At 54.3% G+C, this 14407-nt stretch overlaps 1 protein-coding gene across 2 annotated transcripts in view; it reads right to left on the bottom strand.

Annotated features, from left to right (window-relative positions):
• Nucleotides 1–14407, bottom strand: part of ZBTB16 (zinc finger and BTB domain containing 16) — a 132346-nt gene that overhangs the window by 6205 nt on the left and 111734 nt on the right. For both annotated transcript variants that reach the window (XM_077305569.1, XM_077305570.1), the window contains 2 exons: nucleotides 4848–5018; nucleotides 1018–1185 (listed from right to left, as the gene is read on the bottom strand). In XM_077305569.1, the coding sequence (XP_077161684.1) occupies nucleotides 1018–1185; nucleotides 4848–5018 (339 nt within the window). The remainder of the gene's footprint in view (nucleotides 1–1017; nucleotides 1186–4847; nucleotides 5019–14407) is intronic.

The following is a 14407-nucleotide window of genomic DNA, read 5'->3' as shown; positions in this document are numbered from 1 at the left end:
GAATTACTGCAAGGGTTTGGCATACGCTCTCTCACGGACATGCTGTCGTTGGCTCCGCCTACTCTGGCAGCCATCTTGTGGCTGCTTCCGCAAACCTGTGTGAGAATCCCAAAGGGCCCCCCAGCCAAAAGGTTGGGGATCCCTGATCAGGATGACCTTCATATGCTATGCGAATATTCATTCTACAGGGAATTATTGAAGAGGGGACTCTGAAGAGCCTGATCCTTGCCCTGTAGCCTGCGGGGCCCAGTCCTTTACAGTCCTCCCGCAGCCCCCTGCTCCCCTCTTCCGTCTCCCTCTCGGGGCCGTTCCGGAGGATGAGGTGGGCGACTGCCCACGCAGCCGTGCCCAGAGGCCTCCGGGGTCCTCTCAATGCCACCATTAACTACCTCGGCCTTCTTGGCTTTGAGAACCGCTCTCTGCACAGACAGAGCGAATAATGAAGTAACCAACAGCAAAACTGATCTCTGGATCGACCGGCTGTATCGACTCTGTATCGACTGGGGTGGTTTGCCAGCTGCCAGCGAGAAGCCAGGAGTGCTGCAGTCAAACTGCCCCAAAGACCTTGACCCCAACTCAGCAGGGGGGACCTGCAGGCTGGGGGGCAATATGCCCTAAACGGCTTTGCACCAGAAGGCCTGAAGAGATGTCCTCATGCATCCTAGGGATATTATCAATCAATTCATTAATTTTCTAGCCCGCCACTCCCACAAAGGTTGCCAGCTCTAGGTTGGGAGAAACCTGGGCAGGGTTTGGGTAGGCGAGGGACATCAACTGGGTGTCGTGTTCACCCTCCCCAGCACCCATTTCCTACAGGGTCATCTCGGGACCAGCTGCCACTCCAGGAGATCTCCATGCTCCTCCACCTGCAAAGTTAGCAGCCCCTGCTGAAACCCCCGTATTCAAAGGGCTGTCAATTACTGTGGCTCTTAGCAACCCTTGGGGAAGAGGGGTGGGCTGAGCCCACAAAGGTCTCCCTCTGGCGCCCGCCCCACTCCCCCCAGCGCTGCCTGGTACCTGTGTGGACCCTGTAGTGGGTCTCCAGCTGATGCTTGAGGCTGAACTTCTTCCCACAGCCGTTGCATTCGTAGGGCTTCTCTCCAGTGTGGATGCGCTTGTGGCCTTTCAAGGTGCTCTCGTCCCGGAAGCAGCTGCCGCAGAATTCGCACTCGTAAGGGTGGTCTCCTGCAGCCAAGAGGGGGCACCAGAGAGGCTCATGAGACGAGGCACGAGGCAAAGAGAGAGGGCAAAGACCGCCTTCTCTGACTCTCCCCAAACAGTCGATGCGAGGCCGTCCCGTGTAGGTGGTGGGCACTCGGTTCAGGAGGGACACGTGTGAAAAGGCGCCATCTGCTGCCAAGGCTGCCGTGCTGGCCAGAGCATGGGCAGCTTTAAAAGCGGGTTGGAAAGATTCACGGAGGAGACACCCCTGTGGCTACCAGCCATTGTGACTAAAGGGAACCTCCACATACAGAGGCAGTCAATCTCTGAATCCAGTTCTTCTTCTCTCACACACACACATGCACAGAGAGAGAGACGGCTCTTTGCAGGATACAGGTGCTATAAGATCATCTCATTCTCCATTTTTAGAAGGCCTCTGGCTTTTAAAAGGCCTCTGACTGTCACCTCGTTTCTTTTTCTCATAAATGAACTGGTGACCAAATGAAGCACGGGATGGAGAAAGGGCCAAGCCTTTGGAGATGCCGGGGATTGAACCCAGGCCCTTCGGCAAGACAAGTGGAGGCTCTTCCACTGAACCAGCATAAACCCCCCTCTCCTGCTGCTCTCATCCAGCCAGAGAAAACTGGCGGGGTTCTCCAGTCGGACGCCCACAGTTTCAGCTTTTATTATTTCCCACCAATTTGTTCTTTGGATTGTTCGCTGCCTTGGGGCAGAAAGGTGGCACATATCCTTAACATTAGACTACGACTCCATCTGCATAATCAAGGCACTGCATTTTGTAGCACTGCAGAGATTAAATGGCGTGTTATGACTGGAGTTCCTGCTGCCACAATTTGGAAACTGAGCACTACGTCGGACTCTGGGGCACGATCCACCGGGGAGTTCTCATTGAAACCAAGGAGGACGGTGCTCACGCATATCTTCTCTATTACTGCGATGCCGACTGCAACACAGAACTTCCCCCAGTACTGTGGGGCCTCCTGTATTTGGCTTTTTTGGGGGGGGGGGGCTGTTTGTGTAGATGAGGTCCGGCCCTCCAAAGCTCCACCTTGAATCCCTGGATAAATGAGCTGTTTTGCACCCCCCCCCCCGGATTCCTTCTTTCCCAAGGAAGGGAAAAAAAAGGTGAATACTCTCCCCCCCCCCGCCCACCCCGGCTCCTCCTTATTTATTACAGAAACCGACGCAAGGACAATAAAGATAGATTGATCGCCCCAGACTTTGTTCATGAATATTTAAATATCGCTGATTTGTCTTGTCAGTGTAATTACAATTTTCTCTGGGCCCGCGTCTCTGCCGACCACAAGTTTATGGTAAAGAATGGGCCCCGGTATTTCACTTGCCCCGCTGCAGATGTGCAGAGCCACCAAGCGTGTAATGCTCCCCGCATTTCATACATTTGCCTCAGCTGCTGAAGGCTTAAGTCATCCACAATGACCTATGCTTTTTCATTATCTCCATGTCAAACCCAACTCGTGCCTGAGCATAAATTGTCCTCCTCGTTATAGACTCGCCGGCTGCCGCCTCCACTTCCTCCGTGCAAGGATATTTTACTCTCTTGGGCTTATTTGTCTCCCCTGCCCCCCCCCCCCACAGCACCCTCATCTCCTAAATTAGGACCCGCGTCGCATCAATTCCAACCCCGCAGCAACGTTGTGCAGGAACTGCGAGTCAGTTTTAAAGGGGTGTCCCTGTGGTGGGGCCTGGTGGGGCCTTCTTGGGACTCAAACGCCTATGCCGCTTATTCCACGGCAGGAAATTGGTCCAAAATTGTTTGCTCTGGCTGGTAGCAGTTGACCAGGATCTCAGGCAGACAAGACCCTCCCCAATCTTCTCCTGTGCGGAGGAACCATGGCTCAGAGGTGGAGCATCTGTGTGGCATGCAGAAGGTCCCAAGTTCAATTCCCGGCCTCTCCAGTGGACGTGGCTCAGTGGCAGAAGAAGAAGGAGAGAAAGAACTGGTTGCATATCTCACTTTTCTCTACCTGAAGGAGTCTCAAAGCAGCTGACAACCTTCTGCCCTTCGTCTCCCCACTGCAGACACCCTGTGAGGCAGCTGGGGCTGAGAGAGCTCTGAGAGAACAGAGACTGGCCCAAGATGCACGTGGAAGAGGAGGGGGGGGGAAATCAAACGTGGTTCTCCAGATTAGCGGCCACTGCTCTTAACCACAACACAAAACAGGCTCTCTTGCAAAAATGTCCCCAGTACCTCTAGTAAAAGGATCTGGCAGCAGCGGATGAGAGAGCTCTATGTTTCTCTGCAAGGCCTCTTCCCAGGCACCGGGAGGGGTGCTGCCAGTCTGGATCGTCACTTGTGGCTCTGACGGCCTAGGCTCCGAGTCAGGATAAGGCTGTGTCCTGTGTCCCCCTGCCCTGTGCCACAGCCCCTCCCTGGGAGGACTGCCACGCTGTGAGCGGAGGGCCTCCTGCAGGGCCAGGTTGGCGTGATTTTTCAAGAGACACGAATCTTCACAGGGATTGGCTTCAGAGTGGGCATGCCTGATGCCTGCCGGTCTCTGAAGTCCTCGGTGATTTCTTTAGCACATCATTTCATTCCTTTTTGATTCCCTGGAAAACGCGGATTTGTAAACCCAGAAGCCTTTCCTCAAAAGATCTGGGCCGATTTAACAATCAGCTGTCTCCCTTTGAAGGAGTCAAACTCCAGATCCGCAGGTCAAGGACACCTGCTCTGTCATCTGTACCCGAGCGACATCACAACGAGACAGCCACAAGTCACTGTGTGCATGCACGCGCACACACACACACACACACACACACTCCGAGTCTAATTTCTGGCGTGTTGATTAATGCTGGAGCGTCTTAATGAGGCTGACATTAAGTTCAGGACTAGGGGGACCAATTAGAGCCCCCTCCGGCCAGCCGGCTGCACCTGGGACCCGCCTGCCTAGCATCACCTGGCCGGGAGGGGGGCAGAGGGGGCCCTGTAAGCCGCCTGGCCAGCCGGCACAGCTAACGGCTTAAATCTCCAGCCGGCCAAGTAAATCTGGGCTCTGTCGCTGCAGAGAGCTCGGCTGGCCCGTTTACTCAGTGCAGCTGTGAATGCGAAACACGCGGCGCTGGAGGCAAATGGAGCCAGAGAGGACGGAATAATAATGAGGCCAAGCAGAGCGAGTGTGCGGCGCCAGAGCGCCAGTCCCCCCCCCCCCCCACGGCTGGAGGAGAGAGAGGGGCGGCCTTGCGGACACCCCTGTGGGTCACGCTGGAAGCCGCAGCCAGTGAAATAGTGCCCCACAGCCCACAAAATGTTTCTGGGGTTTTTGCTGCTGCAGGCTGGGCCATGCAAGTTTTTCCTTTTCCTGCCCCCAAATCGCTCCTGGCTCACGGTGGCCTCAACCCCTGGGTGCTCCAGGCAAGGGACCCCCAGAGGTGGTTTGCCAAGGCCTGCTTCAGCGTAGCAACCCTGGTGATTGGACCACCAAAAGCCAGCTGCAACCTGATCACGCTTTCCACCCCCCCCCGTATACGCAACACAGGGAAACTTTGCCCCCCTCCAGCCCAGATCCTCGGAAGCAGACATGTGGGACCTTTTAAAAAGGGGGACACCAGAATTCCCCCCCAAGGGAAGCCACCCATCTCTCTGGGGGCGCAGGAGCTCCCTTGGGTGAGGCTCGGAGGGTGCTCCGTGTCTCCCTGCCGCAACTTACCCGTGTGGGAGCGCAGGTGCCTCTTGAGGGCCGTGTGGCTGGGGAAGGTGCGGTTGCACTCGCTGCAGATGTAGCTGCGCACCCCTGCGTGGACCTCCATGTGCTGCTGGAGAGCGGTTTGAGTCTGGAACCGTTTCCCGCAGAGGAGACAGAAGACGGCCATGTCAGAGCCTGCGGAGAGACCAGGAGGAAGGAAAGGGACCACCGTCAGCTGTCGGGACCACCGTTTCCGCACACTTCCCACCCCGGAAGAAGCCCCTGCTCCAGTCCGGTCGCCCGGATTGCACCACGAACATCTGGAAACGGGAACAGGTGCTCTTGAAAACCTCACCCTGTTGCAGACCGCCAAGGAGACAAATCCAGCCCTAGCTCTCTCCGACAAGCTAGAGTGAGGCCACCCCCGAGTTGCTGGAAAAGATAACCACCCTAGGGAAAGACGGACGCAGCACCAAGAGAGGAAGGCCCAACCGGAGTGGGAGCCCCTCAGCCAAGGCAGCCATAAGGACCCTCCATCTCCTAGCCCCTGGAGAGGTCTTGGGGTCGTCATGAGTTGAAAATGACTTTACAGCCCTTCATGCCCTCAGAGCCAGCCCGTGACTTTGGGGAACTCCTTGGGTTTTGCCAACAAGCTCCCTCCCCCCCCTCTGCCCTTCTCCCCAGGAGGGAACCAAGTGGCCAACCTCCACCTCCTCTCCTTCATTTGACCTTCACAACACAGCCATGTTTGAAGGTGAGCTTCCCAAATCCCAGCCTGTCACTTGACCCTCCACACCCGCTGGCCCTCAGAGGCATATTTCTGTCCTCTAGGGAGAAGACACCTGCTTAGATAAAGGTCACAGGAAAGGAAACAGAGAACAAACCAGCGCCTTTGCCCCCCCCCCCATGTTCATACGACTTTGAGACAGTCACATCAAAAGCTGTTATCAAAGAGCATATTAGCAAAAAACATCTTCTCTAATGAAACCTGATTAAACTAGTTAGGAAGCAAATTAAAATAAAATAATAAAATAAAAAGGCAGATTAAAAGGGGGGGGGAGAGAAGGGAGTGTTATGATGTGTCTGCGGCCGCTTTGAAATCCCATCAGTTGAAATTGGGAAGAGAATGTGTTTCCTAATGCATTTGTGCCGGATCCGTTGGCGAGAGGCAATTCTGAAGGAATGAAATTAAAAATATTAACTATCGTTCTCAAAACTGCCTCGTTGCAGGTTGGGGAGGGCAAGGGGCGAAGGGCTCCGATTGCAGCAACTGCTACGATTAAACGGCAAGCTGGAAAGGGAGGAAGAGGAGGGCTGGGTTCCAGGCAGGGGCTACTTTTCCAAAGAAGAGACAGAGGAGCTGAGAGGGCCCCAGAGCTCCTGCACCCATGGACTCCAGCGCCCTCGTCCCCAGCAAAAGCCAAAGCCGTGCTCTGCTTCCCCTCTGCCCTGAAACAAGGGGCCCCTTCAGCCTGGAGCCACACACTAACACCCCCGCTCAAAGACCCCACCCTCAAGCACCCACAACCGTGGAGATCTGTGGAATGCAGCGCCTCCCACGCCTGCCCCGTCTCAGGGAAGGCCGCACGGAGCTGGACCTCTGGGAGTTTATTAGGGCGTCCAGCCTCCAGCTTTCTAGCCGATCCCGAGGGCAGGGAGGAAATGGCTGCTTCGGAGGGAAGATCCTATGGGATCACAGCCTGCTGTGGCCTCGGTCCTTCCCAGGCTTTACCTCCCCCCCTAAAATCTCCAGTTGTTCCCCAACTCTTGCTTGAGAAATACCTGGAGATTTGGGGATGGGAATGGAAGCGGGTGGGTAAAACACTAGGCCAGGGGTAGTCAAACTGTGGCCCTCCAGATGTCCATGGACTACAATTCCCAGAAGCCCCTGCCAGCGAATGCTGGCAGGGGCTCCTGGGAATTGTAGTCCATGGACATCTGGAGGGCCGCAGTTTGACTACCCCTGCACTAGGCAGTTCACCTCCGAGGCAGCCATTCCCCCCCAGGAGAGCTCATTTCTCTCATCTGGAGGTCAACTGTAACCCCAGGAGATCTCCAGCCCTCACCTGGAGGCTGGTAGCCCTAATCGTCACACCTGGAGGCCAGAACAAGCTTTGGTTCGAGGCGCACCTGGCCCTTGGCTGACTCGAGGCAACAAGCAGTGCTGGAAGGCTTCCCTCCTTCTCCTAAAGACCGCTGACACCGACTCTGTTGCAGAAGTTCTCATAACGGGGAATTGCAGACGGCCAATTTTCATGCCCAGGTTTCATCTGAATGCTCCATTGTGTCCCAGTTCCCAAGCCAAAGTACACCTCCTGGTCTGAACAGGAAGTGCTCTTCATGCGCGCTGGCAGGCAAACATGACCTCTGACCCTGTACGCAGCGGCAGCACACGTGGCGCCTAAACATGCTCGCTCACCACGGGGGAAAGAATGCCAGGCCCTTGCCCCCCCCCTTTTATTAATGACACCAGGCTGCTATCAAGGTTACCCCGGACCTGCAGTGCTCTCCAGGTTGTTGTTTTTAAAGAGAAATATTGAGACTCAATTTCCACTTCATTTTGCATGCAAAAACGACCCGTCCAGAAGTCCACTGGCAAGGCAGAGTCGCAAAGCAGCTTCCATCACAAGGCCCTAGAGGGCTGACTGCAGAGCATGGGGGCTGGGGGCTGTGGGGTGGGGGGCACGCAAAGGGCCAGGCCACAGCTGGTTTGGCCTCCTCTCCTGGTGGACAGAGAGCTGCAGCTGGGTTGCTCCAGAATTCTGAGATAAACGAGGGGTTTCATACCCAGGAAGGATTTTGAGAACGGCCAAAAGTTTCAATTAGAAATTCTTCTAGTGCTATTCTGATGACAATTCCACATGGTGTTTTCTGCTTGCAACACAGATTTGAATGAGGCTTGACCTATCTGGGGAGGGAAATTCCTGGACATTTTAGGGACAGATCCTGAGGAATCCGGGGTTTGGGGAGGGGGGCAGAACGTCATAGAACCCAGTCCCCCAGGGCAGCCACTTTCTCCAGGTAACCTGTAGATCCATTGTTAATTCTGGGAGATCTCTGGGCCCCACCTGGAGGTTGGCAACCCTAGGCAAGATCCAGAGCTTCAACTTTCTTTGGACCTGAGTAAGCAAGGGGGCTGTTGAGCCTCATTTCAGTCCAGCAGCACCTGGCAGGCCTACAAGGTTTCCAGGGGATGAGCTTCCCAGAGTCAAGGCTCCCTTGGTTAGATGGGAAGAGACCCAGAGTCGTCCTTATATTGCAGCTGTGAGGTGGGAGTAATGGGGATACAGGGGCACCATGCCCAGAGCCATCAGCTTAACCAGCGCACACAACTGGCACATACTAATGTCGCCTTTCTGCCCAAACTCAGTCCCCGAGGTGGCAAACGTTGAGGCTTCAAAGCTGCTATAGCATTTCAGAAGTATGTGCAAAATCTTGAACAATGCAATCAATAATACAGACCTACCAACACCCTGCAAGAGCCTCTGTGTCAAAAGAGAGATTTCATGCACTTGTGGAAGTTACCCACTCCCCCCCCCAAAAGGGGGGGGGCACCTCTCTGTTTACACCTGAGCTGGCCTCTCTGCAAATGAGATCTTTAAGAGGAACTGGGGGATGCAGCAGGCACCAAACACACAGATGGAGCCCGTTGCAGGTGCTCTACCTTCCAGGGGGAAGGCTGTTATTATCCTGCATCCTAAATGCTGACTTACTCAGGAAGAGGGACCTCGAAATAGATCCTGGCTTTTTTGGGTAGCACATCACGAAACAGCAACATGTTCCTGCCGGAGATGAGCATGCAGCCAAGAAGCAAAGAAACTAATAGGCAGGCTTGTAAGGTGCAAATCTCCTATCTTTACTTCTGAGTATACACTTCTCCTAGTGCAAATGAATATTGTAACTATCTGGTGGAATTTTTGTTTTAATTGCCCAAACATGTACCGGTTATAGAAACCACATTTCCAATGCCTCCCTCAGTGGCAGCTATGAAAATAAATACCCCAAGGAATTGGAAACGTGCAGAAAGGCCTCTGTGGATACAAAAACCTTTAGAATGTGTCCCTGCTTGCTCTTTACAAGTCATCAAGGGGAAGAGCCCTTGAAGTCCCTTGGGGAAGAAGCCAGAGCATGACCACCAGTCAGCCAGCCCCAAAAGGGCTCTTGGCCTGATCCAAGCTGCATCACCCGGCCTCGCCCAGGGAGGGTGGGAGGCCAAGCTGGCTGGAAGAGCTTACTTGTTTCAGAGGGTGGCCACTGGTCTCTGGGTTGCCAGCCTCCAGGAGGGGTCTGGAGATAACAGCTCAATAACAATAATGCCTGAAATAACAGCTCAAGAGACCAGCTGGACTTCTGTGCCCTGCTTCTAACTACCTCAAAGCAGCTTACAATTTGTTGGAAGTCTTGTTAGTCCCACCTCTATTAGTGGACATTACTATTTTAATGATATTAGGATTGTTTACTGTCATATTGTATTTTATTTTCACAATGCCGTTAGCTGCCCCAAGATGGAAGTCAGGGGTGGGATGAAACTTGAGTTAATAATACTAAAAAGAATTGCCTTCCCCTCCTCTCCCGGCAACAGGCAGCTTGTGAGGTCAGTGGGGTGGAGAGAGCTCTGAGAGAACTGCAACTAGCTCAAGGTCACCCAACTTGCTGCCTGTGGAGGAGTGGGGAATCAAACCCGGTTCTGCGGATTAGAGGTTGCCACAATTGACCCTGGCTGTTCTCCAGACCAAGCAGGCCCGTTCCTCTGTGGTTGCTGACCTGGCTGATGCTGCCTGCAGATCGCAATAGAACTGGGGGGGGGGGGAGATTGGGGGGAGGGTGTCATGCCACGGCGCCCATCCTCTGAGTCACGAGCTGCCATGTCCTGCAGGGACCCCAGGCCTGCGCTTTGGGGACGGGTGGCAATTGCGGGAGAAGGCGGCCTCGAGGAGCGCCCACCCCTTCTCCGGCCCTGGCCCGAGGCACGCCTGGAGCCCCACTGCCCGGCCCAGCCCCGGCCCCGGCCCGCTCGCCCTGCTCGGAGGGCCGCGTCCCCGCCAAGGCCCGCGCCCGCCTCCTTGCGCATTCCGGAGCGCGCGGCCAGCCTCTCTGCCTGGCTCGGGGGCAGACGCGCTCCTGTCTGCATCTTAAGCGGATGCAAAAGAAGGCCCCGCCTCGCTTCGCACCTCGGCCTCCCCCGCGTGCTGCGCGCAGGCTCTGGCCGGCGACCCCCGGAGGCAGCGCCCGCTTTGCGCACGGAGACTCGGGGCGGGAGCGTCAGCTGGGTCTTCTCCTGTCCGGCGGCGGTCTGGCAAGAGGGGGCATGCACGGTTGCCAACCCCCAGGAGAGGCCTGTCGACCCCCGCAGACTACAGCGACCCGCCTCCCCTGGAGGAAGGCCTCTGGGGCGTTATGGGGCAGTCCTGCCTCTCCTCAAACCCGGCCTTTCCCCAGCCCCCCCCCCCATAAATCGGCCAGAATTTCCCAGCCCAGAGTTGGAAGGCCTTTGCAAAGTCCGGAAACAGGGCAGCCTTCTGATGTACAGAGGAGACCCCTGAACAGCCTGTTGCCCCCTGGACCCCTTAAGCTGGGCCGTGGCAACCCCCTTGCTTCTCTCCCCAAAGTTGCCTCCTTTGATTCTGGAGGAAACAGACAAACAGGTGACACGTTTGGTTTGAAGGCCCCCAAGTGTTTCTCGCCAGGTTTTTTTTGGGGGGGGGGGGTCTTAAGAGGAGAAATACGGCTTTGTTGCCTCTTCTTCTTCCAATTTATATCCCACTGCAGGCTTCAGAAACGCCTTCAGGGGGGAGCCGGCACAAATGTATTTCCTCCTCCTCCGACACCCCCACCCACAGTAAACACATTTGTCAGCTGGCTCCTCATTAGGCAGCATTTCTCCTCCCTCCCCCCGTACAGGAAGGATTTATTGGGACTTGGACCGTAAAAGTGACATGAATTGAGTTACTAATTTTGTCAATCACTTCCAGGGATTGGGGGGGGGGATGCGAGGTTCCCAAGAAGAGGTTTCGGACTGCAAGCAGAAGACTAAAGCAACGCCCAAATCACCCCCCAAATGATTTGGCTCTCCGATGCCCCCCCTCTAAAACTGAAGAGTCCACAAGGTCCTCTGGGTCAGGAGTTGGCCAGACATTTCCAGAGCCCCAAAGATCCCCCACTGCTCCTCTCCCTGTGGTGGGGCCGAAGCCTGTGCCGGCACTTGGGGAAGAGGTAAGGAGGCCAAGGGTTCTGTTTTGCCTTCTTAAAAAGCATACTTGAAGAGGCGCTCTTAATGCCACGCTGAACCTCCCCCCCCCCCCCCGCTTTGCCAGTCCAGAGGGGGAAGAGAGCCCCGCCACACACAACCAATGGCAACGGCGCAACAGAGCTGCTCCCAAATCCACCCCAGCCCTGAAACAAAAGTGGCCGCACCCACAAAGGAGTAAATCCCAGGAGGTATGCAGCCCTCCAGTCTGTAACTTTCAAAATGACAGCAGGATGGGGGGCAAAGGTCAGGGGGTCTGAGCCCTCGGCCCCTCGGCCAGCTGTGGTGCGGAGGCCCCGGGCCGGCAGGACGCCTGCCCGGAGAAGTTGCCCGTAAGTAGCGCCCGCTGAGGCCGAGGATAAAGGTCGCCAGCGGGAGGGGAAGGCAGGACAATGGCGCCGGGTCAGTGCGCAGGCCTGGAACAAATCGACGGTGGCACCGCGGGGCCCTCATTTGTGAAACTAATTGGCCCCCCCAACGGAAAAAGAGAGCGCCCGGGATCCGTCTTAGTGGACCGGGAGTGTTGCCGTATACAAGCAAAAGAACCCCAACCCCCAAAGCAAGTTCCCCCAAGGCAAATGTTGTACATACGAGGACAGTAAGGATGAAATGGGAAGAGCGTTATCTCAAGGGGATCCCCGCATAGAAATCTGCCCCCAAGGCCAGCCTCGGTCCCAGTTTCTTCTGTGGCTGGCCAGCCCCAGAGCCAGGAGCTTTTATAGCGGTCAGGTTGGCCGTGGTGGGCCACCTGAGTCTCGGATAGGTTGCATCCTCAAATCTCCAGGAATTTCCAGCCTGGGGCTGGCAAACCTATGTGAGACTCCTGGAATTACAATTTATCTCCAGGGGATAATCAGTTATTCTGGAGAAAATGGAACTTCCCGTGCCTGCCAAGTCACTCTACTGATTCTCTTCTAGACACGATTTAAGATCCAGTTGTTACCTTAGAAGCCCTTCGTGGCAGGTGGACGCAAAGCAATGTCTGCTCCAGGCTAGATCTTCCCATTCTCAAAGACCGGCCCTGCTGAGGACGCACTCTTGGCTGGGGGGCAGACGCTGGGGTTTGGAAAGGCGGCTGAATTCATCTCAGGTCCTGAAAATGTTTGCAGATATCCTCCTTTCACTTGTAGGGAAAGCAGCATTTTCTAGGCCCCGTGGAATGGGAGAAAGCCAGGGAGGTCGCGGAGGTGGGCTTTCAAGAAGACCGAGTGGTGTGAAAAGGACAAAAGGCGACATCATTTCGGAACCGCTTCTCCTGGCTCCCCTTGGCCAACTTTGGCAGATGTTCAGCAGCGAGAAAGAGAGAGTGAGAGACTGAAGGGGGCGGCTGGCATCGCTCCAAGAAATAAAAAGCCTTTTTGTAAGCCAAAGCCATGTGGAGGTGACCGGGGGGACTTGACCCAATTTATGGTGCCTGCCAAGACTGTTTGTCTAGACTCTCTCCATCTTGCCAACGGCTGGCACGGCACCCTCCATGGCCGCAGCCTCCACGTAGCCCTGCCACGTGGCAGAGAGGAGGGGCCCATCCCAGGCTAGCCGGAAGAGTTTCAAAGGAGAAGAGGAGCTCTGTGTGATCCAGGCAAGAAGTTTAAAGATGCATCTTCGACCCTTGGAAGAGCCTCCCTGAAAGTCCTCCCAGACTGGAGGAGGAGGAGGAGGAGGGAATCTCTGCATCAGGAAGTGGCCTTATACTGAATCCGATCCTTTGCCCATCGAGGTGAGCGTTGTGCACTCAGACAGGCAGGGGCTCTGCAGCCTCCGGGAGAGGTCCCTCATGGTGCCACATGCTGCCTGGTCTTTTAAAATGGAGATGCTGGGGATTGAACCCGGGACCTTCTGCATGCCAAGCAACTGCCACAGCTCCTCCTTCTTAGAAGATAAGAGTTTTTATACCGTTTTTCACCACCCGGAGGAGTTTCAAAGTGGCTTCAAACACCTTCCCTTCCTCTCCCCACAACAAGTATCTTGCAAGGAAGGTGGAGCTGAGAGAGCTCTGAGAGAACTGAGGTCACTGAGCTGGCTGCATGTAGAGGAGGAGTGGGGAATCAAACCCAGCTCACCAGCTGGCTTTTAGTACAGCAAGGATGACTCAGGGAAAACAGAATGGCATGAATTGCGTTTGAATGGTTATTTGAAAATATGATTTTTAATTCTGTTTGAGTCCTTCTGAATCTTACCAAGGACGAAGCAATTCTTACCTCCTTTGTGCAATTTTAATGCACTGGAGTTCTGGGTTGGCTTTTTTAAAAAAGATTTGTTGTACTGAAACATCAAAATGTATTTTTAGGAGCAGGGGGAGGCAGAAACTGCTCCTGGATCAGAAAAAGGACACCTTCCAAAATAACTGTCAAAGTAACACATTGTCAGCACTGCCCAATTTAGATCTGATATATTGAAATGTATTAGATTGCACTCAAATGCATTGAGAATTTCTTTGTGCGACTAAGAGGCCCCAAGTGGGGGTAGGAAGTGGGGGAATGAATGTGAACAGAATTTCTGGACTTTTAAAGTGGTTTAATTCACACCCTTGGGGAACCCCCCCCCCCCAAATTTCCGTGGGCATGGTGCAAACGTCCACCAGCTCTCCTCCCAAAACGCATGGAACAGAATTCCTAGGGTGCAGATTACCCTGAATGTTGTCTGCACTGGTTGCAATCTCGTTTTGCTTCTGCCCATATGTTAATATTCTGGCCATTTTCAGCCTTCCTTTGTATTCCTTTTTAGTCACTGGTTGCTAATGGCTATTTTCTGTCATTTGAGACAGACACATTTTAGTACCCATCTGCTAGCAGAATTTATTTTCCTGTTCTTACAAATCTGGTAGCATCAGGTTAGCAAAGTGTCGTTGAGCAGATTTTGAGGGAAACTGCTTTCTTTTGTTCTCTACCCCTTTATTAACTTTCTGACTCATTACAAACATGTTGTTTAAAATGCCCATAGCACTTCCTGCAGTGCCATCCACCCCCCCCCTCCACTGGGTGATCTTCTGTGGTTTCTTTTTTTACGTTCCGAGTTGAGCGCTATAGTGCTAAACCAATACAGCACCCTGGTGCTCTATCAGCACTGCTGGAGCCAGTGAAGTCAAGGCATCTCAGTGATGCTGCTATAGCACTGAAGGCTCACTTAGGTTAGTGCTACAGCGCTCCACTTAGAAGATTTTAAAAAATCTTTGAGAAAGATTGTGCTGCAAAAAAGGCCGGGTGGCACTGCCTGGATTGCTTCAGAGAGGGCTCATTAATGGAGGGAAATTAGTAATATGTAACCCCATCCCTGGATCGCTATAGCAGGAATCAGACCAACAATGAATTACATCCGGTTTAGACAGCTAATGTTAAAA

Source organism: Paroedura picta, chromosome 12 (genome assembly GCF_049243985.1).
Source record: "Paroedura picta isolate Pp20150507F chromosome 12, Ppicta_v3.0, whole genome shotgun sequence".
NCBI classification, from domain to species: Eukaryota; Metazoa; Chordata; class Lepidosauria; order Squamata; family Gekkonidae; genus Paroedura; species Paroedura picta.
This window is presented reverse-complemented; position numbering and strand designations above follow the sequence as displayed.